We start from the raw sequence: 27021 nt of genomic DNA, 5'->3' as shown, positions 1-27021 counted from the left end.
TTCCATTTACACCATTTATTTCAAATCACGAAGGTTTCTGCCTTCACCACAGCCCTCCAGCATGTGAAAGCCAGTCTTGTATGTGTTGGCTACACTACATCATAGGACCACAGTAGGCCCTCTTGTCAGTGGCCTGTGTCTTATTATAGAACCTTATAGAACTGTACATTCAGTGATAACTCAGTCACAAACATTTTTTAAATAGAACTAAAGCCAAAGACATGTTACAGTGACTCACGTGCAGAAACAGTTTCAACATGTGAGATAAGCAGTCCATGGAAAGAGATGAAGAATCGAGATAAGCAACTAAATAAACACACACAAAGCTCCGCCGCCTTGCCACCCAATTATTTTCCAAACCACGTTACCATCCATCAGTTAGCCCTTTATAAAGTGGTTGGTACAATCTTCTAAATCTCCAGGCTTTTTCAGCGAGCAGCAGCCATAGATGACTAATGGACGCAGGGGCCAGTAATGCATGTCATTTGCAGAGACTGCATGTTGAGCGGGAGAGAGAGGGGAAGCAGCTTGAAGATCCTAATGTTACCTTTTAGTGGCAATTTGAAGATGTTTTTCCCCCAGGAGTGGCACTTTAACACCCCCCCCCCCCCCAGAACCATCGCCACCGTGACAAGTCACAGATTACAGGAAACATGCAGATCTCAACACTTCACTTGATAGGCCTTGATAGTTCTCTGGGAAATACATTTAAATTAAGATCTTTCAAATACCTTAAGCTTTTGGTGTTGTCTGCCTACCTTTTGAGACTAATCTATTGGCCCATTATTCAGCCAGGCAAGCTCACTCAACCACAAATAAACCATTTAAAATGAGTTGAAATAGTATTTGGAGCAGGTCGGGTACAGAGCTGCCATTCCTCTCTGGTTGGTTCTCTTCTGCTCGCTCTCCCCCTTTCGTTCTCTCTCTGTGATGATGTGTTGTGTAATTGAGATTAGTCAGTGGAGGCCTATTGGTGGCTGCTCCCCAACTCATTACCAGATGTTGGGAGGTCACTGCCGTTTACACACACACACACACACACACACACACACACACACACGTGAAATAAACAGTCAAGAGAATAGAAAGCAACAAAGTGGATACATTCATATGGACAAATTCACTTGTTTGGTGCAGGTGAAGAACCTTGAGATGTCATTGTATTTGATTGAAGCTGTGCTGTACAAATCAAATGAATTCTAATATTGTTTAGTGCAGTGACAATGGTGGTGCTCATTCACTTGGAGGTCAAGGTGGAGGTCAATGTGTTTCTAGATATGAAAAAACAAAAACACTGAGCTTTTACACAACCGCCCTGTCTGACATTATTTAACAAAAACAAACTTAAAGTAAACTTACAAACACATTTTCTAATATCCTGCCCCGTATTCGATATGTAGCTAGCTGACCAAACTGTACACTGACTGGTAATGGTGTGATATCCACAACCATCACCGCATATTTTTCACAAACTCTACATCTGGTCAAAAAACATTTTTCAATCCCTATTGCTTTGATAGATGCCATATTTATTCATATCCCCTCTTATCAAAGATAAATGAAATCCCACCTTCCTTCTGCCTGACAGGGAGTGTCATCTGATAATGTGAGAATAAATTAGATTTCTGAACAGGAATCTGATAAGGAAGTTTGTAGAAAACTTGTTGTGGAAACAGTTTCCTATATACCTCTGTTTTGGGCGTTGTGTTATTCGCTAAACAGGTTGTGCCCTCTATACTTAAAGGATTGCTCATGCAAGGATATAATCGTACTATATTGCTAAATATTGTAATCGCAAACCCACAGATACACACACTCCCTCTGAAGGGAACGGAAAAAATATATGATTTGAAAAGTAACAATATTTCAACTTACTGACAGTTGAAATGACAGCTTGCCTCTCTTGGTTGATGGAGGTTTATAAGTGTGTAGTGTTAAAAGGCTTCAGCCTGATTGCAATATGCTGAGATAATATATCATTCCATTTTTCACACAAACATTCCATTGTGAGCATATGAAAACCTTTTGATGGAGTTCAAATCACGACAACACACCTCAAGTCAGTATTTGACTGTTGGAGTCACCTTGAATCCAGTCCAGCAACCTTAAACCAGTGTGGACCCTGAACGGTTACAGTCCAACACAGAGTGATGATTGTCCAATCTCCTCCAATAGCAGAACAGCAGCTTCTTCTTCATGGGAACCGTAGTGCCAAGTGTCTGTGGTACTGAATGTTCCAAATAAATATACATTCTTATAAGGCAGTGTTCCATGTCACACCGGACAAAAGGATCAGGTGGAAAATCCCTTTAATAAGATGGGGATTGTGAAAAGGAGGAGAGTGTGAAGAGAAGCACATACAGTATGTTGGGAATCCTAGTGGCAGAAAAGTGGTACTGCAGCTCCTGATCTACTCAACAGTTAGAATTAGCACCATTATCTCCCTCCCCCCTATTTCAACTCAGGACTGCTTCCGAAACATGAAGATGTCTCTGGTCTTGGAGCCTCTCTTGCCCATGGGGAGTGGGGTGGGGTTGGGTGAGGGGCAGGGCGACGGGGAGGCAGAGGGCTGGGGGGTGGCTGTGCCTCCATAGGGGCAGCTCTGGGAGTCGGGGTGCTCCCCAGAACACTCCACGGCCGGGATGTAGCGACTGTCCCACATCCCTGGACCGCACAGCTTACACAGGTCATGGAGGCTGCACGGGATTCTGGGTAACAGACGGAACTGGTAGAGCAGACTACGGGCCTGGTAGTAAACAGGTTGGGAGAGAAGAAATGGAGAGAAAGAGAGCATGTGAGAGAACAAGGGACTGGAGGAGAGGCAGTGTATGAGAGAACAAGGGACTGGAGGAGAGGCAGTGTATGAGAGAACAAGGGACTGGAGGAGAGGCAGTGTATGAGAGAACAAGGGACTGGAGGAGAGGCAGTGTATGAGAGAACAAGGGACTGGAGGAGAGGCAGTGTATGAGAGAACAAGGGACTGGAGGAGAGGCAGTGTATGAGAGAACAAGGGACTGGAGGAGAGGCAGTGTATGAGAGAACAAGGGACTGGAGGAGAGGCAGTGTATGAGAGAACAAGGGACTGGAGGAGAGGCAGTGTATGAGAGAACAAGGGACTGGAGGAGAGGCAGTGTATGAGAGAACAAGGGACTGGAGGAGAGGCAGTGTATGAGAGAACAAGGGACTGGAGGAGAGGCAGTGTATGAGAGAACAAGGGACTGGAGGAGAGGCAGTGTATGAGAGAACAAGGGACTGGAGGAGAGGCAGTGTATGAGAGAACAAGGGACTGGAGGAGAGGCAGTATGAGAGAACAAGGGACTGGAGGAGAGGCAGTATGAGAGAACAAGGGACTGGAAGAGAGGCAGTATGAGAGAAAGGTTAAACATGAGGAAAACACGTAGAAAGGAGGAAATAGAAGGCAGCTAAGAAGCTACACCTCAAGACTTGCAAAACAGCATCACACTTAGTATCATGGAGATTTGAATAACATTTGACTAAATCAATAGCTCCTTCAGACATGGAAGAACATGATCTAACGCAGCCAAAATCAATTAACGTGATCTAATTTAAACTAAATAGGGCTGAGCTGTTCACAGACACATCAAATCTGATAGGGGTTCTATAACAGTCCTAACACCTGCATGCTAAAATGTGCTGTTGCTGCAGCAGCAGTTCTAACATGGCATCCATAAACATGAGGAGAAGACAGAGACACACTACCGGCCATGACTCAGAAATCCTCAACATGGCAGGATCACAGCAAGTATTTCAAGACTCCTTCAGGGCTGGGGAGCAACAAGGACTATTATGCTTTGTTGTATTACAAACACCATTCCTTTTAAATCCATTTGGCGCAGTCGATGAGTGTACACTGAGGGGATGAGTTAAGAATTAAACAACCACCATAGTATGCTAACTAGAGGGTAAAATGCTAGCGTTGCATAACAGGCTAGTATAGCCTAGCATAGCATGAGGAAAAGTGGCCCAGCCTTGGATGGAGTAGCGCATCGTCATGCTAAGGATAACTGCTAGCGTTACCTTGCGCAGCACCAGCTCCCCGTTCATGTGCATGGAGAGGTTACTGAAGTGGAGCAACATCTGGTCGGTGGCTAACTGCTGCTCCGTCACGTCATCCCCGTACAGCACGATGATGGCCACACACGCAAACAGATGGAAGTAGTCCGTCTGAGGGAGCGATAGCGTGTTATTGACAAAGTACATTTATACTGGACTGTGGAGAGCCTGCCTACAGTACAGTTTCTGTGTCTGGTTGTCTACATCCAACTCTAATCTCCATAAGCAGTATGTTGTATGGTTATACCTATACCAGGCTATAAACTCCTAACATTGTTACACACAGTTGTTAATACACATTATTACACACATTGTTTGATATTTGTGTATGTATGCCAATGTTGTGTGTTTGATATTGCTCTGTGTAAACCAATGCCATGTACAACATGATGTTGCTCTGTGTAAACCAATGCCATGTACAACATGATGTTGCTCTGTGTAAACCAATGCCATGTACAACATGATGTTGCTCTGTGTAAACCAATGCCATGTACAACATGATGTTGCTCTGTGTAAACCAATGCCATGTACAAGATGATGTTGCTCTGTGTAAACCAATGCCATGTACAACATGTTGCTCTGTGTACACCAATGCCATGTACAACATGATGTTGCTCTGTGTAAACCAATGCCATGTACAAGATGATGTTGCTGTGCGTAAACCAATGCCATGTACAACATGATGTTGCTCTGTGTAAACCAATGCCATGTACAACATGATGTTGCTGTGCGTAAACCAATGCCATGTACAACATGATGTTGCTCTGTGTAAACCAATGCCATGTACAACATGATGTTGCTCTGCGTATGCTGATGTAAAGTTGCGTACCTGGTAGTGTGCCCAGCAGGCCTCCCACATACGCATGGCCTCGGTGTCGGGGAACTCCCGTTTGAAGCAGAGTAGGATCCAGCGGTGACAGAACAGCAGCTGTAGCCCGTCCTCCCCCAGCTGGGTCAGGTGCTGGTGGAACCGGGGCAGCATCAGACGCAACAGCTCCCTCAGGTACATCTGGAACGGGGGAGAGAGAGATGGTTAGGGCACTAATGTGGATATGAATGTAACGCTACACACACACACACAAAATAAAACACGAGAATCACAGATAGCGAGAGAGAAGAGAGAAAAGTGTGTGTAATAAAAAGGAGAGAAAGAGACACGATCTGTCCCTCTGTCCCCTTACCAGTTGTCTCTCCATGTCCTCGTCGCGGGGAGAGCTGATGAAGATGGTGTTCTCCATCAGGCCGACGAAGCACCAGAACGTGTCACTCTCGTCCTGCACCTCGGTCAGTAGGGGAGCCACTAGGTCAGACATGCCCTGGCAGTAGCCCATCTCTGGGTTGAACACGGCGTAGTTCAGCAGCACACACCTGGAGGAAGGGAGGAACACCACCACAGACAATATCAACAGATCATAGTCACCTCATACCAAGTCATACATATCACCTCATACCAAGTCATACATATCACCTCATACCAAGTCATACATATCACCTCATACCAAGTCATACATATCACCTCATACCAAGTCATACATATCACCTCATACCAAGTCATACATATCACCTCATACCAAGTCATACATATCACCTCATACCAAGTCATACATATCACCTCATACCAAGTCATACATATCACCTCATACCAAGTCATACATATCACCTCATACCAAGTCATACATATCACCTCATACCAAGTCATACATATCACCTCATACCAAGTCATACATATTACCTCATACCAAGTCATACATATTACCTCATACCAAGTCATACATATTACCTCATACCAAGTCATACATACAAAGTCATACTAACCCATCACACTAACCAACAGGTCATATAGATGTTTAGACACTTTCGTTAAAACAATCAATTAGATCAAATCAAATTGGATTTTTCACATGCTTTGTAAACAGGTGTAGACCAACAGTGAAATGCTTACTTCTCATCCCAACTATTCAGAGAAAAATGCAGAAATAACAGGTAACAGGATCGATAAACAGTAACAGCAGTGTACGCGATGAATCAAAAGAGTTAAGGCTAAAAGGGTCAATGAAGATAGTTAAATAGTTAACCAATAGCTACCCAGACTAACTATTTAGCAGTCTTATGGTTTGGGGGTAGAAGCTGTTCAGGGTCATGTTGGTTCCAGAATTGGTGCATCGGTACCGCTTTCCGTTCGGTAGCAAAGAGAACAGTCTATGACTTGGGTGGCTGGAGTCTGACAATTTTTAGGGCCTTCCTTTGACACCGCCTGGTATAGAGGTCCTTATTAATGGCAGGAAGCTTGGCCCCAGTGATGTACTGGGCCGTACACACTACCCTCTGTAGAGCGTTGCGGTCGGATGCCAAGCAGTTGCCAAACCAAGCGGTGATGCAGCCAGTCAAGATGCTCTCAATGGTGCAGCTGTAGAACTTTATAACGATCCGAGGGTCCCTGCCAAATCTTTTCAGCCTCCTGAGGGGGAAGAGGTGTTGTTGTGCCTTCACGACTGTGTTGGAGTGTGTGGACCATGATCATTCCTTAGTGATGTGGACACAGAGGAACTTAAAGCTAATTAACACTATGGCATTAAAACAGAGTAAGCGAATGAATAAGACAAATATGAAGTGGTGAGATAATATTGGGCCATAATAATACATGAGAGTTCTAACCTCCCCCACCCCTACTCTACTTGACCCAGTTACTTTTACCAATACTGAGATCCAGCCATGAGAGTTCTAACCTCCCCCACCCCTACTCTACTTGACCCAGTTACTTTTACCAATACTGAGATCCAGCCATGAGAGTTCTAACCTCCCCCACCCCTACTCTACTAGACCCAGTTACTTTTACCAATACTGAGATCCAGCCATGAGAGTCACTTAACAAACAGCCTGGTTCTGAAAGCCTTTAGCTCCTCGTTTGGGAAGCTATTAGCTGTAAGTATGCATCAGAACTAGTGCTCTAACAACTTACTGGGAGTCAATAAAGCATGAAAGTCATTAGCTAGCTTCCCCCAGGGTTCAGAATATGATATTCATGTACAATATTACCTCCTGTGCACTGGACTATGGGATAGGAAAGATGATGAGAAATTGAAAAGATGAGGAAGAAAGGGAGGGGAAAAGAGTGAGAAAGAGTGGTAAGAGAGGAGAGAGTGAAATATAGAATAAAGACAGAGAGGAAAGGATATGGATAGAGATGAGAGGAAAGAGAAAGGGGAGTGGTAGGGGAGAGAAAGTGTAAGATTGAAAGAAAAATAATGACAGCAGAGAGAGTAAGAGAAGAGAAAAGAGGGAAATGCCCAGACAGAGCCATCTGTCCTGACCTCATGATCTCCACATTGGGGTTGTTCTCTCCCCTGAAGAAGTGGTTGCTGCGGTCTGTTCTCACCACGTCCTTATCCACGGTGAACTGAACCTTCCTCCAGAAGTCACTGTGCTCCTCAGGACTCATAGACAACCTGGGGATGGCAGGGACAGACATGGGGAGGAAGGGGTTTTAAACTGGGTTAAATACTGGGGCTATGCACTAATGTCAACCAAACTGAAAGGCAGTTACTCAACTTCAAAAATTAACTTTTCATTTAACCCTTGATAGGATGTCAGAAAAAGGGTAGGGTGAGGATGTTGGAGCACTGTAAACCACTTAAACAACCTATGATCTAACCCTAACCCCCTGCCATCACTCTCTGGCTGAGAACCTGACCCCTACCCTAACGAGCAGAGCAGAGGGGATTTAATTAACACTATTTGTTTTTCATTGAGCCTCGCTAGGAACAATAACACTAGGCCTGATGCAACTTCACGCAACTGTTTACTTTCTGTGTTTGTCTGCCTCTCCCTCGGTGTCTCTTCCCTCACTCCTTCTCTCTCCCAGTCCCTTGATCCCTCTCTCCCAGTCCCTTGTCCCCTCTCTCCCTCCATGCCTCTCCCTCCCTTTCTGGAGAACTGTCAGCAGCTGTACCTGGTCCTGCTACCAGAATCCCCTAATCGTGTAACTCAACATTAACATGTAAGACCACAGAGACATCAGACCTTGTAGAAAATAGACGAGCAAACTGAATCAACTCTCCACAACCCTATCCTCCTCCAGTGTTTGTTCAGAACAGGTATATATTGACATCTCTCTCCTCTCCAGCAGGATCATCCATGTTTAACATCTTCAACAGTACTGGCTACAGCACAGAACATCAAATCAAACAAGCAATAATTGATTCTTCAAAATGTGACATATATATATAATCTAATGTTATATTTCCATATAGAACTAAATGGTTTAATTAACAGGGGCTGGTCTTTAGTCAGGATCACAAACAGATGATTATAAGGGTGTCATACATGTTCATGACAAGTCTAATCAGTTATTATACCTGCATCATAATGCATTACATCTGTAGGCTTTAAGCAGAGTGTTACCGGTGCCACCACCTTTAGAAGGCAGAGACTGTAGTTCCAGGGTCTTAATGATGAGCCAATGGCCCCTGGAGGCTCAGTCAAGTGTTTTTCCATCAGTCTCATCACATCACACGAGGAATAGAGCGTCTAATTGGCTGATCTGGATTACATCTTCTGATGTATTCTAAAGGTTAATACGCCATTCCGCTGAAGACCGGCCAATTATCATATCAATTCTGTGCACTCGTGCACACACACTTGCGCACACATGCACACTGTGTGGAAGCTTAGGTAGCCTAGCGGTTCAGAGCGTACGGCCATTAACCAAAATGTCGCTGGTTCGAATATCCAAGATGACTAGGTGAAACATCTGTCAATGTGCCCTTGATCAAGGCACTTAACCCTAATTGCTCCTGTAAGTAGCTCTGGACAAGCGTCTTCTAAATGACTCAAATTAGGGACAGACACACAGACAAGTAACGCTGGGAGGCTAAAATAAACTGACTGGTTGCACCCTTTACTCTCTTTTAGTGTGTGGTGCCTGCGTGCGTGGTGTGTGGTGCCTGCGTGCGTGGTGTGTGGTGCGTGGTGTCTGCGTGCGCGGTGTGTGGTGCCTGCGTGCGTGGTGCCTGCGTGCGTGCGTGCGTGGTGCCTGCGTGCGTAGTGCCTGCGTGCGTAGTGCCTGCGTGCGTAGTGCCTGCGTGCGTAGTGCCTGCGTGCGTAGTGCCTGCGTGCGTAGTGCCTGCGTGCGTGGTGCCTGCGTGCGTGGTGCCTGCGTGCGTAGTGCCTGCGTGCGTGGTGCCTGCGTGCGTGGTGCCTGCGTGCGTGGTGTGTGCGTATCGAGCTGTAGTCATTATATTGATAGAATATGAGAATATGATTTGATCAGCGATTACATGTTTTTACCCAGGTGGCCTGTTAATTTACACCCAGCACTCCCATAACACGTTCTGTAATTGTGTCTATTGATTGCTCCATTTGCAAAGTGAAACCACAAGGTGTGTGTGTGTCTGTGTGTGTGTGTCTGTGTCTGTAACAGTGAGCAGGATATGGCTTGGTGCCACCTTATTCCTTTGTATAAATTAACCACATGAATGTCCTTCTTTCATCGAAAACAACACAATAGAACACACCCCCCCCCCCACACACACACACACACACACGGTCAGCAGCAGTGCAGCTCCCCTGGATGGAGAGCCATTAGTTATAGTAAACCCCCCAGCCCCCTACCTCCTCTGCTGGATGTGATGGTACTCGGAGCGTTTCTGCAGTCTCCAGGCCTCTCTCTCCTGGGAGGAGGAGTCACAGCTGTAGTAGTGCAGTAAGAAGGGCCACACCTCCCCGCGGATGGAAGGGTCAATGCCCCCAAAGAAGATGGCCTGGGGGGGACAGAGAGGACATGATCAGCCTGGGTAGTAGAAGTCTAGAATTCAACAATGTTAGCTACAGTAACTACACCAGGGTTCCCCAACTGGTGGCCCATGGGCCGAATTAGTGCTGCAGGTGGTTTTATTTGGCCTCCAAGAATTTTGTAAAAAGAAAATGTTTTTTTGCATTTCCATTGTTTGACTTAAGACTAAAAACACCAGGAAATCAGCTCCATGTCATTTTTATTTCAGAAATCTGCTCCCAAATATTCCCATGCATAATAGAGAGACACATCATCGTATACAAATGTAAGCAAGTCTGTCAGTCTTCCAAGGTCTTATCCCAGTTACAGACTCACCTTGCGTAGCTTGTACTCCTCTTCCACCTGTCCGTTGTGGTTGAGGTGTCGGAGCCAGGTGGTGACGTCCAGGCGGCGGTACAGACGTTCCTCTGGGTGGGTCTCAGCGGACGGTAGGGTGGGCCTCCGGATGGAGAACTGCATACATGACTTCTCATCCACTACCTGGAAGAGAGAGGGAGGAGAAAGAGATTGATAGGTGGGGGGCAGAGAGAGAGCGAGACAGATGGGTGTGGGGCAGAGAGCGAGAGATAAAGGAACTAGCCATTATGCTAACACTGAAATAACATGGTATCTAGCCACAATGCTAACACTGTAGGAACATGATATCTAGCCCCAATGCTAACATGTCTCACCTGGTCTTTGAGCTGGGTCTCTCTGCAGCACTTCCACTGTTGAAAGACCTCAGCCAGCTTGTCCAGACCTGCGTGGTGGAAGTGGAGGACCTTATACTGGCTCTCCCTGCTGGCGATCACCATCTGACCACTGTTACACGCCTCATCACTGGAATCACAACATACCATTCAAACATACAGAAACACTGGCTGAAAGAAATACACATACAATGTTCCTGCACTGCTAAAACATGGCTTATAACATATACAGCAAACTCTCAGTTGGAGAAGAATTTCAGAAACATTTCCTTGATTGAGTTGTTATGAGAGTAAAGTTCCTGAGGTCATAAAATATCCAGACATCATGACCCCCCCCCCCCCCATGACCCCTGGCTGACCTGAAGAAGAGGCGGAGCGACCTCATGTGACCCAGGTCGACCCGGAACACTCCCCCCAGCTGCTCCAACGCCAGCACCTTCTGCTGTTCCTCCCACCGCATGCCCTGTGATTGGCTGTTGTTCTCAGAGGGAGCGTGGCTGTCCAGGCTGGAGGCGGAGCTAGCCGAATGGGTCATGGACTCATCACACAGCTCCCTGAGAAAATGAGAGGGGAGAAGTTGAGTTGGTTATAGGATCAGATTAACTTACACCCACAACTATTACTGGCTAAATGAAAAACAGACCTTAGATCAGCGTCTAAGGGAAACTGATGGGACCATGATTTTGGAGAATCATTGCATTGCACACAGATGTAATTCTAACAACACATAAGCATAGATATGGCAAACAGGGTCCGGAGTGCTATGTACTGCCTGTGGCTAGTGTTGAATATCAGGAGTCTATTTACTGCCCTGTTGTGGTCTCTTGTTTAATGTCCTGAGATTGTTCTGGCTTACACCATGGGACAGAGAATGAGAAGAATGCATGGCGGTTACTGTGGGGGGGAACCACGCACGTCACACACACACAGTGCATACAACAGAAACTGTGCACACACACACAGTGCATACAACAGAAACTGTGCACACACACACAGTGCATACAACAGAAACTGTGCACACACACACAGTGCATACAACAGAAACTGTGCACACACACACAGTGCATACAACAGAAACTGTGCACACACACACAGTGCATACAACAGAAACTGTGCACACACACACAGTGCATACAACAGAAACTGTGCACACACACACAGTGCATACAACAGAAACTGTGCACACACACACAGTGCATACAACAGAAACTGTGCACACACACACAAATCACAGCGTCTGCCTTCCAATTTCTCCAGTCATTCCCCCACGGCCACTGTTTTCCCCACACTGTAACCTGAGCTGGGGGTTCCACAACTGCGTTAACACACACAACTGGGTAAGGGGGTAAATCAAACAACTAACAACCAAAACACACCCCAAGACACGTCTCGGAGAGCCAGACCTGAGAAGCACAGTGATGTATTAATGGGGCAGGTAAACACAAGTCAATAATATGGAAAAGCATGTACATTTAAATGCTGTTTCCTTGTATGCTGATGGAACAGTATTTCTCTAAGTCCATAATAAATACAAACAGCCTATTGGTCCCATGAGAGGAGCCAGAGCTGGTCAGTTTCAAACTAAATCAATGGTTGTGAATTGATCATGTCTCGGGTCGTCACATACCTGTATATGGGAAAATAATGTGAGATCCACAGAGACAGCAAGGTCTCCCCTCATTGGTCAGATTCACTGCCCTCTGGATCATGTATCAAATCATGAACAAGGTCCCAGTTCTGGGACACTACAGCACAGAGAAGTGGGGAGATTCTGTCTGTCTCAATATAAACCTAGTCATAGCAAACCTGGGCTCAAATACTATTTGAAATCTTTCAAATATTTTGAGCCTTTGCTTTAGCCTGTCTGGAGTGCCAGGTGAGTGGGCTTTGCAGATTTGGGACTTTTCTATCGGAGCCACTCAATCAAGCCCGGCAGAAGCATTTGAAATGATTTTTGAAAGTATTTGAACCCAAGTCTGAGTCATAGGCCTATTGTATTACATTGAGGTGCAGAGAGAACATACAGAAACCAAGTCTCACACTTAATGGTCTGCTTGAATATAACCTGACAACATTTGATTGATTAAAACATTGTCTCAAAGGAATATTTTAACTGCGCTACATGCTAACTACTGTAACTGTCAGAGATATTGCTAAGCTAACTGTCTCTATGGTCTTTCCAGTTAACTAATCAGCATCAACAGAAGGTGTTGAACATGGACCTGTTTTAAATGTCGTCTACTTAATCAATGAAGTGAAGATAGCTTACAGTAACATAACAGTGGGTGCTTACGGAGAGGTTTTCAATGCCATCTACCTCATCAGTGGATCTCAATTAGTTCATGCTAAATGTTCACACTAATAGCTGATGCTGTTCTCTATAGCGACTACACTATAGCCTATGTATACAGTGTTATACACAGACTATGCACTGAGTGCACAAAACATTAGTAACACCTGCTCTTTCCATGACATAGACTGAATCCAGGTGAAAGCTATGACCTCTTATTGATGTCACTTGTTAAATCCACTTCAATAAGTGTAGATGAAGGGGAGGAGACATGTTAAAGAAGGATTTTCAAGTTCTGAAACAATTGAGACATGGATTGTATGTATGTATGTGTGGCATTCAGAGGGTGAATGGGCAAGACAACAGATTTAAGTGCACAACAGTTTCCGGTGGGTATCAAGAATGGTCCACCACCCAAATGACATCCAGCCAATTTGACAACTGTGGGAAGCATTGGAGTCAACATGGGTCAGCATCCCTGTGGAACGCTTGACACCTTGTAGAGTCCATGCCCCGACAAATTGAGGCTGTTCTGAGGGCAGCCACCAGGACATATACTGGTGGGGGGGTTTGGGGGGGTGCAACTCAATATTAGGAAGGTGTTCTTAATGTTTAGTGCACTCAGTATATGTCAACAGCATGTTTAGATGTAAAAGCTGTTTAAATGGCATGTCCCTCGCCAGGGGAGCTACAGCTACAAGCTCCCCACCTACGTGATGCTCTACCCTAGGGACAGAGCTCTGGCGTCACCCTGAGAACCAGAGCCTGGGGCTCAACCCCCATGGTCCCTAAACGCAATGAATAATGTGGCTGTTGAGCAAGTAGAAGACACTACACTTCTTGGTGTTCTATTAGATTGTAAACTGTCAAGGGCAAAGCATATTGATTGCATTGTTGTAAAGATGGGGAGAGGTCTGTCTGTGATAAAGAGATGCTCAGATTTTTTTACATCACATGCAACCAAACAGTTGTACGGTCAGGTGCGGCAAAAATATACCTAGAAAAGCTGCAGCTGGCACAGAACAGAGCAGCACGTCTGGCCCTCAAATGTACACGGAGGGCCAATGTGAATAATATGCATATCAGTCGCTCCTGGCTCAGAGTGGACGAGAGATTGACTGAATCACTGTCGATCGCTGTAAGAAATACTGATGTGTTGAAAGTACCAAGTTGTCTTGTCAGCCAGTTATCACAGCTCAAAAACACAGTCCCCAAGTAAGAACAGAGGCTGGGAAAATGACATGGTAACTCAGGCAAGAAATATGAAACACCTCAAGGAACAACGTGGACTGTGAAGAGACACACACTAACACAGTTTCCTTTAGATGTTTTAAATGTAGCTTTACATTAGTGTTCTGCAAGTTGTCATGGTCTATGTTGTTTGGCTGCTGCTTTTTAAACAGCTAAATTGGGATCTGAATTAAATACACAAATACGCAACAATTTCAACGATTTTACTGAATTACAGTTCATATGAGGAAATCAGTCAATTGAAACAGATTCATTAGGCCCTAATCTATGGATTCACATGACTGGACTACAGAAATGCATCCGTTGGTCACAGCTACCTTCAAGAAAAGGTAGGGGCGTGGATCAGAAAACCAGTCAGTATCTGGTGTGACCACCATTTGCGTCACATAGTGCGACACATCTCCTTCACATAGAGTTGATCAGGCTGTTGATTGTGGCCTGTGGAATGTTGTCCCACTCCTCAATGGCTGTGCGAAGTTGCTGGATATTGGCAGGAATTGGAACACGCTGTAGTACGCGTAGATCCAGAGCATCCCAAACATGCTCAGTGTGTGACATGTCTGGTGAGTATGCAGACCATGGAAGAACTGGGACATTTTCAGCTTGCAGGAGTTGTGTCCAGATCCTTGTGACATAGGGCAGTAAATAATCATGCTGAAAGATGAGGTGATGGCGGTAGATGAATGGCACGACAATGGGCCTTAGGGTCTCGTCATGGTATCTCTGTGCATTGAAAATTGCCATCGATAAAATATAATTGTGTTTGTTCATAGCTTATGTCTGCCCATACCATAACCACACCATGGGACACTCAGGTCACAACGTTGACATCAGCAAACCACTCGCCCACACGACGCCATCTGACCGTTACAGTTGAAACTGAAATTAATTCATGAAGAGCACACTTCTCCAGCATGCCAGTGGCCATCGAAGGTGAGAATTTGCCCCATGAAGTTGGTGAACTGCAGTCAGGTCAAGCCCCTGGTGAGGATGACCAGCACGCAGATGAGCTTCCCTGAGACGGTTTCTGACAGTTTGTACAGAAATTCTTCGGTTGTGCAAATCCACAGTTTCATCAGCTGTCTGCGTGGCTGGTCTCAGACGATCCCGCAGGTGAAGAAGCCAGATGTGGAGATCCTGGTCTGGCGTGGTTACACGTGGTCTGCGATTATGAAGCCGGTTGGGCTCTGCCAAATTCTCTAAAACAATGTTGGAGGCGGCTTATGGTAGAGAAATAAACATTAAATTATCTAGCAACAGCTCTGGTGGACATCCCTGCAGTCAGCATGCCAATTGCATGCTCCCTCAAAACATCTGTAGACTTGTGTTTTGTGAAGAATAAAAATGTCCCCAGCATAAGGTGCACCTGTGTAATGATCATGCTATTTAATCAGCTTCTTTATATGCCACACCTGTCAGGTGGATGGATTATCTTGACAAAGGAGAAATGCTCACCAACAGGGATGTAAACAAATTCGTGCACAACATTTGAGAGAAAAAAGCTTTTTGTTCGTATGGAACATTTCTGAGATCTTATATTTCAGCTCATGAAACAGGGGACCAACACATTACGTGTTGCATTCATATTTTTGTTTAGTATAAAAACATCTAATCAAAACTCTGGGGAGGGCAGGGAGAGGAGGAGAGCTAAAAAATAGGTTTTATGTTATATAAATATATTACTGTACATTTGCATGGAAATTCACTATCATTTAATTACCTATGTTAAGGATTCTAACAATTGTACAGGGCAGCAAAATACTTGATACATTATGAATTTAAAAGTTTTAAAGATAAAGAAAAATAATAGCAATTTTGTCCTACAGACGCACTACATTCAGTGGTTTAGAATACTGTACTGGAGCCATATAGATGCTGTACTGGAGCCATATACAGTTGAAGACGGAATTTTACATACACCTTAGCCAAATACATTTAAACTCAGTTTCACAAATCCTGACATTTAATCCTAGTAAAAATTCCCTGTATTAGGTCAGTTAGGATCACCACTTTATTTTAAGAATGTGAAATGTCAGAATAATATGAGAGAATTGTTTATTTCAGCTTTTATTTATTTAAGCACATTCCCAGTGGGTCAGACGCTTACATAAACTCAATTATTATTTGGTAGCATTGCCTTTAAATTGTTTAACTTGGATCAAATGTTTTGGGTAGCCTTCCACTTGCTTCCCACAATAAGTCGGGTGAATTTTGGCCCATTCCTCCTGCCAGAGCTGGTGTAACTGAGTCAGGTTTGTAGGTCTCCTTGCTTACACATGCTTTTCCAGTTCTGCCCACACATTTTCTATAGGACTGAAAGTACGTTCCTCTCTAGGAGACAGAACGCATCTCCTTCCTGAGCGGTATGACGGCTGCGTGGTCCCATGGTGTTTATACTTGCGTACTATTGTTTGTACAGATGAACGTGGTACCTTCAAGCGTTTGGAAATTGCTTTCAAGGATGAATAAGACTTGTGGAGGTCTACCATTTATTTTCTGAGGTCTTGGCTGATTTCTTTTGATTTTCCCATGATGTCAAGCAAAGAGGCACTGAGTTTAAAGGTAGGCCTTGAAATATATCCACATGTACACCTCCAATTGACTCAAATTGTCAATTAGCCTATCAGAAGCTTCTAAATCCATGACATAATTTTCTTGAATTTTCCAAACTGTTTAAAGGCACAGTCAACTTAGTGTATGTAAACTTCTGACCCACTGGAATTGTGATACAGTGAATGATAAGTGAAATAATCTGTCTGTAAACAATTGTTGGAAAAATTACTTGAGTCATGCACAAAGTTGATAGTCCTAACCGACTTGCCAAACTATAGTTTGTTAACATGAAACTTGTGGAGTGGTTGAAAATGGCATCCTACCTAAGTGTTTGTAAACTTCCGACTTCAACTGTAGATGCTGTACTGGAGCCACTAATAGCTTAACCATATAGATGAGTTTCAAAAGTGTGAAACAATAATAGCATTGTGAACACGTATGCACGCACACACACACACACACACACACACACACACAAGCTACAATACACAGTCTCTCCCACACACCAACATAATGTACTCTCTCGCTGTCTTACACAAGGCCTCTTTCTCCCTCTCCCCACTCACTTTCTTACACACAGATTATTTCTCTCTGCATGATTCCTAGTGACATGTTTCCAGTCCCAGGCCCCTTAACAGTGTCAATTAAAGCTGAGAGCTGTGCTGTTCCAGAGGGGTTGGCTGCTGCCTGTAGGCCCGAACCAGACCACTCTCCATTCCTCTAATCCACCCAGTTGACACACAGCCCAGCACAACAACCCCAGGAGCAGGGAGGAATCAAAGAGAGTTTCACACAGACCCAGGGAGGGAGAGGGAGTGAAGAGGGGGAGAGGAAGTACAGGGAGAAAAAAAATGGAGATTGGGTTAAAGTGAAACATTAGCGAAGGATAGAGAGAGAAAGAGAGAGAAAGGAAGAAAAAGAGAAAGAGAGAGGGAGAGGAAGAAAAGGTTAGAGGCAGTGCAAGAGAAAGCTGCCAAGTCACACACTAACTGCACTTAGTGTTAAATGGACAAACGCACACACACACTTCAAACTCCCTCATCCTGGGCTGTGTTTCTGGCCAAATACCTCTGTGTGGAAACGACCTCTGAGGGATGTATAAAGGAGAATGGCCATAAGGTCAGTACAGCAACATGATAGTGGTTTAGTCCAGATGGTTTAGTTGGTTGGAGCAGAGTGTTGGCAACACCAAGGCTATCGGTAGAATTCCTGCATGGACCATATAATGAATGTGTGTGCTAACTGCTAACTCCTAACTGCTAACTCCTAACTGCTAACTAAGCTGCTTTAATTGGATTGATTTAGCGAAGGACAATGTGTGTGTTTTGGCCCATGTTGCCAATAAGAACCTACATCTACAGGATATTACCATAACTTTGTAATGATCTGCTTTAACAGCCCTTTCTCTCCCTACAGAGTGCACACATCCAGCCTTGGGAGGCAGTAATAGTTAAGAACAAATTCTCATTTACAGACCTGCCTAGTTAAATAAAGGTTTAATTTAAAAAATGCTGTGTGAAGTGTGAACCTCCCACAATGACAGTAAGAGTACTTATGCTCTTCTCTGTGGCTCCACCATGTGGTAGGTTTGGCCTATTACAACTACCTTGATCTGGTGAGAAATTCTGTCTTGTGAGGTGAGAAACTGGCATTTGGAGTGTGGGTTCAACATTATTCAAGGTTATAGCCTTTAAAAACGGACAACTGTTGCTGCTCTCTCGCCCTCTTTTTTAAACTCTTTTATAAAGTGGTGGGGAAACGATCAAATTGCCAGTTACCTAAAATATACATTGAATATTTATGCAAATGGTTGCAGGTTCTTGTTGGCATTCAGGCAGTCAGTTTCAAATATGTATTTAACAAGTTGGAAGCATTTCTGTCATGTGCTTCTATGCTTAAACTATTTCAATATGTCTCCACTGCGAGATAAGACACCAATATTCAGCGTCTGAACCGACAGAGACTGGATTCAATACATACATAAATTATAAATACCATGGAAACTACAGCTCCATTTGTGCCCTGCATATCAATAGCTACCTCGCATAGATAATTCACACAAACTCCAACTGATAATAACTTTCATTTTTCTCACCAAAACACCCTATTCGTATCCATGTCAAACACAAGTCACAAACAAATACGTGCACACATAACAGACCTGCATTCAAATACGGAAATCTTTGAAATACTTTTAGTATTTGGATTAGCCTGACTTTTTCTATTGGTTTAATGACAACATGCAAACTCAAATCAAGCCCTAATAAAGTATTTGAAATTATTAAAATTACAATTTGAACCAAGGTCTGTATTATCCACACACACAAACCCATCCCCTCCCAGCTCACCTGCTCTCATTGTCCAGGAACACAGAGCCGCTGCTCTCAAAGAGGGACTCGCTGACAGGCGACAGGCAGAAGGGTGAGGAGAAGGTGGTGTCCGAGTCCGAGCCCATGGTGCTGTCCCTGCTCACCTCGTCAGCCGACAGCTCACAGGACCCCTCATCCCCCTCATCCCCCCCAGACTGGGACTGCTGCAGCTGGGGACGAGGGGGCTCTATGCTGGCCTCCAGACCCAGGCCCCCTCCATTCCCAGTTCCGTTCCCGATCCTCTCCTCCTCCTCCCGGTCCTCATCTTCCTCCTGGGCAGGAGGGTGTCGGGAGTGGGGCCTGCAGGTAGGATTAACATTACAGTGTCACCGTAAAATATGTTTTTCAGAGGATGAGATTCAGTTAGATAAGACCAGATGGAAATTAAGCACCAGCCGGAAACAGTGTTCACCTAAATTACAAAAGTTCAGGCTCAGTTGTCGGGATACAAGCAGTTATCACAATAAAACTAGTTACTGCAATAAAACCTGTTACCGCGATACAAGCCGTTTTCACGATAACACCAGTTATTGCAATATCACTACCAACAGAAGTCCATTACGTTCCACCTCTCCCCACTCTACCTGCGGGGCCTGCGCCGAGCGTTCCTGCGGACAGGTGAGCTCTCTGGGGTGATGTAACGCAATGCCTCCTCGTCCTGTCTCTGGATGCGGGAGTTGGGAACCCAGGTTAGGATCAGAGTGGTTCCCAGGCTCTCATCCTTCTCCATGTGCACACACAGGTACCCTGAGGAGAGAAGGGAGTCATGAGAGAGATGGAGAAACATGGCCGCAAACACACAGGAACACAGACATGTGGACAAGAACACAAACAAGAACACACACACTCACCCTGATGAGATCATATCATCAGAGGTTGAGACAGGTTGAGAAAGAGAGGACACACACAAGAAAACACAAGCAACGAAGTCACCTGAGAAGATCACACTATAAGAGAAAAGGATGCCTGAACCAAGTCAGTTCTCCTCAGGACAAAACCTTCTTCCCATGAACCAGAAGTCAGATAGATAGATATACCAAACCTGGAGTCAATCTGACTTATGGTTCATGGGAAAAAGATTTTGGCCTGAGAACTATAATAGATTAGACATCTATAACCTTAATAAGTTGATACACAAACATACTGTCCATAGCTAACATACCATACCATGATGGAAGAGGTGGCAAAGCAGTGGCATACTGTACGTGGAAACATTACTAGGTATGACACAAAACAAGTGAGACAGAGGAAATAACATGAAAAGAAGGTAAGGAGATCTGACTCGTGAACAAACAAGGAAATGCAGAGACGAAAGACAATGAACCATACAGTCTCATATCTCTCAGGTGAGAGTTCATCTGTACATGGCGGAAAAGAGAGAGACACTATAGGACACACTGGGAAGAGAAGAACAGCAGAGGAATAGGTGAACGCTATAGTCATAGCTGGGGCCTGTTCAGGAGGATGTAATGTTACAGAACATTCAGATAGAAATGTATGGTGTAGAACAAATAAGATTGTTGGTCAGATAGAATAGGGAATCGCGTTAGTACTATTCATTACATGTCTGTGATGTTCAGAATAGTTCAGCTCACTGAATACACCCCAGGGTTGTATGTATTAGGCACCAAATGCAAGAGAACGGACTGAAACAAGAATGGACTGCCTGAACTTGTCCGATAAGAAATGCTCTTCTCCGTTGCATAGACGTTCGCTACGGTGTGCCCTAATGAATAGGACCCTTATGTAGGGGACTCTTAGACAGCTATATACTGTACCTGGATGGTGTTCGGGCAGGCCCGGCAGGGGCTCGGCAGGGTGCACACACACATTGTTCTTGGAGAAGATGATCTCTCCGTCCAAGCCATTCCGTGACCCCGCCGACCCTGGGTTAAAGGTCAGGAGGTCCGAGGCCTTGGAGGAGGCGCGTCGCAAGAGCCGACCGAGAGACATCTACACCGACACCAGGACTCTGCGCCCATCCTCTGGGGTGGGGGGAGGAGGAAAGGTGAGAGAGGGGGACAGGGATGGAGAGAGACAGAATCAGGTCAGAATGGAGGACTAGTGTTTTACAGTATGACATTTGCCTATTCAAATTAACAAATCATATATACAGTGCCTTCGGAAAGTATTCAGACCCCTTGACTTTTTATCCATTTTGTTACGTTACAGCCTTATTCTAAAATGTATTAAATTGTTTTTTCCCCCTCATCAATCTATACACAATACCCCATAATGACAAAGCAAAAACAGAATTTTATAAATGTTAGCTAATTTATTAAAAATAAAAACTGAAATATCACATTTACATATTCCTTAATTCCATTATTTTACCTTTAGGTTGTGCATATTGTGTGTATTGTTGGGAATTGTTAGATATTACTGCACTGTTGGATCTAGAAACACAAGCATTTCGCTACACCCGCAATAACATCTGCTAAACATGTACGTGACAAATACAATTTGATTTGATTTACATAAGTTTTCAGAACCTTTACTAAGAACTTCGTTGAAGCACCTTAGGCAGCGATCACAGCCTCAATTCTTCTTGGGTATGACGCTACAAACTTGACATACCTATATTTGGGGAGATTCTCCCATGCGTTGTTTTGGCTGTACGCTTAAGGTTGTTGTCCTGTTGGATGGTGAACCCTTGCCCCAGTTGGAGGTCCTGAGCAGGTTCTCATCTAGGATCTCTGTGTACTTTGCTCCGTTCATCTTTCCCTCGTTCCAAACTAGTCTCCCAGTCCCTGCCACTGAAAAACATCCCCACAGCATGGTGCCAGGTTTCCTCCAGACGTGACGCTTGACATTCATGCCAAAGAGTTCAATCTTGGTTTCATCAGACCAGAGAATCTTGATTTTTTGTATGAAAAGAAACAAATAGAGCTAAGCGCAGGCAAGATCCTAGAGGAAAACCTGGTTCAGTCTGCTTTCCAACAGACACTGGGAGACAAGTTCACTTTTCAGCAGGACAATATCTTAAAACACAAGGTCAAATATACAATGGAGTTGCTTACCAAGACGATATTGAATGTTTCAATGTAGCCTAGTTACAGTTTTGACTCAAATTTACTTCAAAATCTATGGCAAGAATTGAAAATGGCTGTCTAGCAATGATCAACAACCAACTTGACAGAGCTTGAAGAATTTTTTAAAGAATAATGTGCAAATATTGTACAATCCAGGTGTGCAAAGCTTTTAAAATGTCCTAACATTTCTAAAAACATCTTCTCACGTTGTCATTATTATCGTGTGTAGATGGGTGTGAAAAATATTATTTGATTCATTTTTCATTCAGGCTATAACATAAATCGAGGGGTGTGAATACTTTGTGAAGGCAACGTATATAATCGTTATACAATCTAACACGGCAAAGCTAACTCTCTTACAGTTTGAGTTTTCATTTAAAGGCCGTGACAGACATTTGTGCTCAAGTTACACTGTGATGTTTGTATAGTATTAGTGTGTTCTTACCCCGACAAGTCAACCCTGGCATGCAACAAAGATTCACAGTTAGTGTTTCCCTATGCCACGTCAACTATCTTGACTCACACACTTGGCTCTGTTAGTGTAGGCGTGTGTGTGCAAGTGTGTCCCCCACCTTGAATAAACATACACACACACACTACACAAACCTGGTCAATCATTCCATGTGAAATCCTAGTCTGTTATTAGGAGCAAACAGATGTCAGCATCTATGGCTATTCTCAACATGTCACACAACTGTGCACTATGACTGGTCTCACATGCCAGACTCATAGCTTTCACAGCGGATGATGAAAGAGACTACACTATGACTGGTCTCACGTGCCAGACTCATAGCTTTCACAGCGGATGATGAAAGAGACTACACTATGATTGGTCTCATGTGCCAGACTCATAGCTTTCACAGCGGATGATGAAAGAGACTATCCAAGGACTGTAAACAAAATCATTTTGCTGTTCACTCCAGTCAATCTTTCTGCTATGACTGGAATTGGCCACTAGCGCTACTGGCATATCAGTGTTACTCCATAGTGTGTAAGTTCCTCTGTGCGACCCTATGATAATGTAGCCCAGTTCCCTATCACTACAGTCTATGACATGGAACACATTCCCAGTGCCCCACTACTCCTGAATGTGTGGAATGTTCCCTCCTTGTCCTCTTCCTCAGAACCCTGCGTCATGACCTGTGACCCAAATGGCACCCTATCCCCTATATGGTGCACTACTTTAGTCCAGAGCCCTATGTGCCGAGGTAGAAAGTACTGCGCTACATAGAGAATAGAGTGCCATTTGGGAGGTAGCCATGTTTACCTCCTCTGATTAACTCTATGCCCCTGACTTCCTGTTAACAGGGCTCCAGGGTGACGTTTCCCCTCTGTAAAGATTTAGGATCAGCTTCCCCTCTCCCACTTCTAACCATTTGTGGAGGAAATGCAAAACTGACACAAGATCAGCATCTACGGGTAACTTCCTACTGGCTTATCAGGACTCGGACAGGAAGTCTTCTGCCCTGGAATCCAGGCAAGGCCAGTGAGTATGTACTGAAGCCTGGTCCCAGATATGTTTGTGCCATCTTGCCAACTGCTATGGTCTTTGGACTGACAATGATCATAGGAATTGGCAGGACAGCACAAAAAGACCGGGTACCAGGGCCTCTCTGGGTTCACCCCCAGGCTCTGTCGCAACCGGCCGCGACCGGGGGGTCCATGGGGCGACGCACAATTGGGCTAGTGTCGTCCGGGTTAGGGAGGGTTTGGCCGGTAGGGATTTTCCTTGTCTCATCGCGCTCCAGCGACTCCTGTGGTGGAGTGCGCGCTAACCAAGGGAGCCGGGTGCACGGTGTTTCCTCCGACACATTGGTGCGGCTGGCTTCCGAGTTGGAGGCGCGCTGTGTTAAAGAAGCAGTGCGGCTTGGTTGGGTTGTGCTTCGGAGGACGCATGACTTTCGACCTTCGTCTCTCCCGAACACCAATACGGGAGATGTAGCGATGAGACAAGATAGTAATTACTAGCGATTGGATACCACGAAAAATTGGGGAGAAAAGGGGAGAAAAATAAATAATATTTAAAAAAAGACCGGGTACCAGGCTAGGGAGAGTGAGTGAGGTTCCTAGGAATGCAACAAATGTACTCATTTGGCCAGGTAACACTTTACAATGATTACGTTTCTCTTTTAGGCTACCTTTCTTAGAACACTGCATGTACACACTATACTTCAGTACTACAACCATCCTAAAAGCCCTCTGGCCATAGCGCTGAGCTGCTCACACGGACATTTGCATGGTAACTGCTTACAGAACAAAGCCAATCCATTGAATCCACTTGCAAATGAGCAGTAGTAAACCAGGCTGAACTCACTATACCAGGTGTTCAGTGTCAACCATACCCCTCTGGACCTTCCATCCATACCTCAGCAGATTAAAGCTACATCTCATAGTCCATTGTTCTCCTTCTGGTCACCCCAGACAACAGCTACCCCAACCAGTTGATAGACAGTGGAGATCTCCACCAAAACAGGGAAGTTAGAGGTTATTTGGTGGTAAAACAGCAATAACCAGTTCTCTGTGTGTATCCATAGCCTGAGGTTATTCTGGTCGGTATGATAGCAGCAGGGCGAGAAGAGGTCAGAGTGTGATATGATTCCATATTCAGCATATGACTAAGCAGGGAGCCTGACTGATATAGCACAATGCTCTCTCCTTCTTCCATGCAGTCATCACCTCAGTGTGTGTTCACACATTGCCTTGTCTCCTCCACTTCAGCCTCGGTCACCTCACACTGGTCCTACTGTAGCATTCCAACAATGGAGACAGCTTTCCAAAGAAGGTGTGACTCTCCTGTGAGTGTGAAGTCTGCAGTCGGTCATCATTTTATCTGCAGCCATTCATCTCATTTAGTATTCATCTCCTTCTGCCTTGCTGTATGGAGTTGTTTTGTTCAGAAACACTTCAAACAAAAGGATTTTCTGAAACAACTAAACGTTCCCCAACGAGATTACAGAGCGAGTGTATCAGTACAGTATCCCACTGTGTCCTGCCAGCCTCAATGACTATACAGGCAGAGGATTCCAGTGCCTCAGATCAGTGGGTCCTAGTTCACCCACTGTGTCCTGCCAGCCTCAATGACTATACAGGCAGAGGATTCAAGTGCCTCAGATCAGTGGGTCCTAGTTCACCCACTGTGTCCTGCCAGCCTCAATGACTATACAGGCAGAGGATTCCAGTGACTCAGATCAGTGGGTCCTAGTTCACCCACTGTGTCCTGCCAGCCTCAATGACTATACAGGCAGAGGATTCCAGTGCCTCAGATCAGTGGGTCCTAGTTCACCTCCGGGCCACGCTAACAAACTTGTCAGGCTGCTGACATTTGAATAGAGGAGGCTTCCATAATTAACTGCCTCTCCTGTTCATCTGGATTGTGACACCAAACCACTGCCTGGGGGGCAGCTAAAAGACTTGAAATAACCACATGCACTCAGTGAGTTGCAATCCCTCAGGCTGACTCACTTCCATGAGCAAAGAGTCAATAGACTATGTATCAGACACAGACAGAGCAATACGTATTCTGTTTACATTAGACCTAGTAAAGTAGAGCTTGAATGGAAGTAGCCTAGGTGAGACAACTCGAATGGGAGCTGAAAATTGTTGGTTTAGCCCACCTTCCCAAATCACATTCACAAGGCATAGGCCTATAATTTGACCCTGTTATAGCTATAAACAGATAGATATGAAGTCAATGAGATAGCTATATGGAAATTATAGCTGTAGGCTATCAATAGCCTACGCGACATAGTAACAGATGAGTATCCTCAAGAGTGGCGTGCAGTCCGTGATGACGAGGCTACGTCAACTATTGACACATTGTATCAATGACAGGCAACATCCATTTGACAGGAGAGGATGAAACAGCGGGATTCTCGCTGCCGCACCATTATTTTTCACGGGCCCGGTCCTTCTCCTGCCTCTCCGACATTGCTATCGGTTTGGCCGGGCAGGGATTGTATCTGTAGTTAAGCCTACCATCACGAATACATATTTTAGTCTAGTTGGCTGGCCTATGTCCTCAAATTTCTCCCCATCACATGCAGTGCACATCCCGACCAACCCGCATAGTTCGCCAAAGGAATAGCCTAGCTTGGGAAATAAGGGGGTCGTGTAGGCTACAACAGCATAACCTTATCCATAATAAACGAGGTCGTTTGATTCCTTCTCGGTCATCGGTGTACACCTGTGCGAGCAGAGGACTTAATAAATAAATGCACACTCAAAAACACAGGCGATGCGGTCTTGCTTTCTCACCCTCTGTCCCACCCGAGACTACTGTCTTTGCCGCTTATCCATTCCGAAGCGATGTTTATGGTGGTTGTATCCGTGTAGTTTGAGGTCACGTCTTCGGTATTTTGTTACGCGGTGTGAGTGTTTGTATCCGTGCGGTCTTTCTCTACCGCACGCAGAGCTGCTATGTTTCTCTAACCCAACCCCCAAATTCCTCTGCTTCCGGGATGGCAGACTGGATAAAGGCTGCTTCTGTGAATGCACGGACCAGTCAACTATTAGGATCACCTTACATTTGGAAGTATGTTTGTCTTATTAGCAAAAGCAAATGATCGTCAACACATCACAATGATACATCTAAGTAAGGCTAACCTTTTATCATAGTATGACGTTTTAGAGGTCAATGCCGAAAGCTTCACTGCAGTTGGCTGATCCCGAACTCACATGAGCATCATCAGGACTAGGAGCTGGAGTCGGAGCAGCATGACGCGGATCTCAGATGTCCCGCTGGAACTCTTATATATGGCAGGTAAACCACGAGCAGCAAGGACAATGAGCAATCATTTAAACAATAAACAGCACATCTCAAAATGACTATTTCAAAACAAGGTATTTGAGGCCAATGTTTTAAACAATAACAAAAAAGAATTTAAAACATAAGCTAACATAACCATACTACAGGTATGATATTTTGTACAATTCAGAATTGTTTACAATATGTAACTGTATTGAGCTTAACTGC

At 44.8% G+C, this 27021-nt stretch overlaps 1 protein-coding gene across 4 annotated transcripts; it reads right to left on the bottom strand.

Moving 5' to 3' along the window:
- On the bottom strand, positions 1–26767 carry LOC129833632 (TBC1 domain family member 16-like). Of its 4 annotated transcripts, XM_055898327.1 has the most exons (14): positions 26652–26767; positions 26304–26531; positions 20796–21002; positions 19602–19764; positions 18997–19317; positions 10914–11108; positions 10537–10684; positions 10181–10345; positions 9685–9833; positions 7386–7520; positions 5256–5442; positions 4904–5083; positions 4039–4185; positions 1–2746 (listed from the first exon to the last, which is right to left on the bottom strand). In XM_055898327.1, exons 3-14 carry the CDS (start codon positions 20968–20970, stop codon positions 2462–2464), a joined length of 2250 nt encoding a protein of 749 aa, XP_055754302.1. In that variant the 5' UTR covers positions 20971–21002; positions 26304–26531; positions 26652–26767; the 3' UTR covers positions 1–2461. The 4 variants fall into 4 exon arrangements, with proteins under 4 accessions (XP_055754302.1, XP_055754303.1, XP_055754305.1 ...); XM_055898328.1 differs by lacking the exon at positions 26304–26531; XM_055898330.1 differs by lacking the exons at positions 26304–26531; positions 26652–26767 and adding an exon at positions 24726–26297.
- Positions 26768–27021: the final 254 nt, after the last annotated feature.

This window comes from Salvelinus fontinalis, chromosome 34 (assembly GCF_029448725.1).
Source record: "Salvelinus fontinalis isolate EN_2023a chromosome 34, ASM2944872v1, whole genome shotgun sequence".
Lineage (NCBI taxonomy): Eukaryota > Metazoa > Chordata > Actinopteri > Salmoniformes > Salmonidae > Salvelinus > Salvelinus fontinalis.
This window is presented reverse-complemented; position numbering and strand designations above follow the sequence as displayed.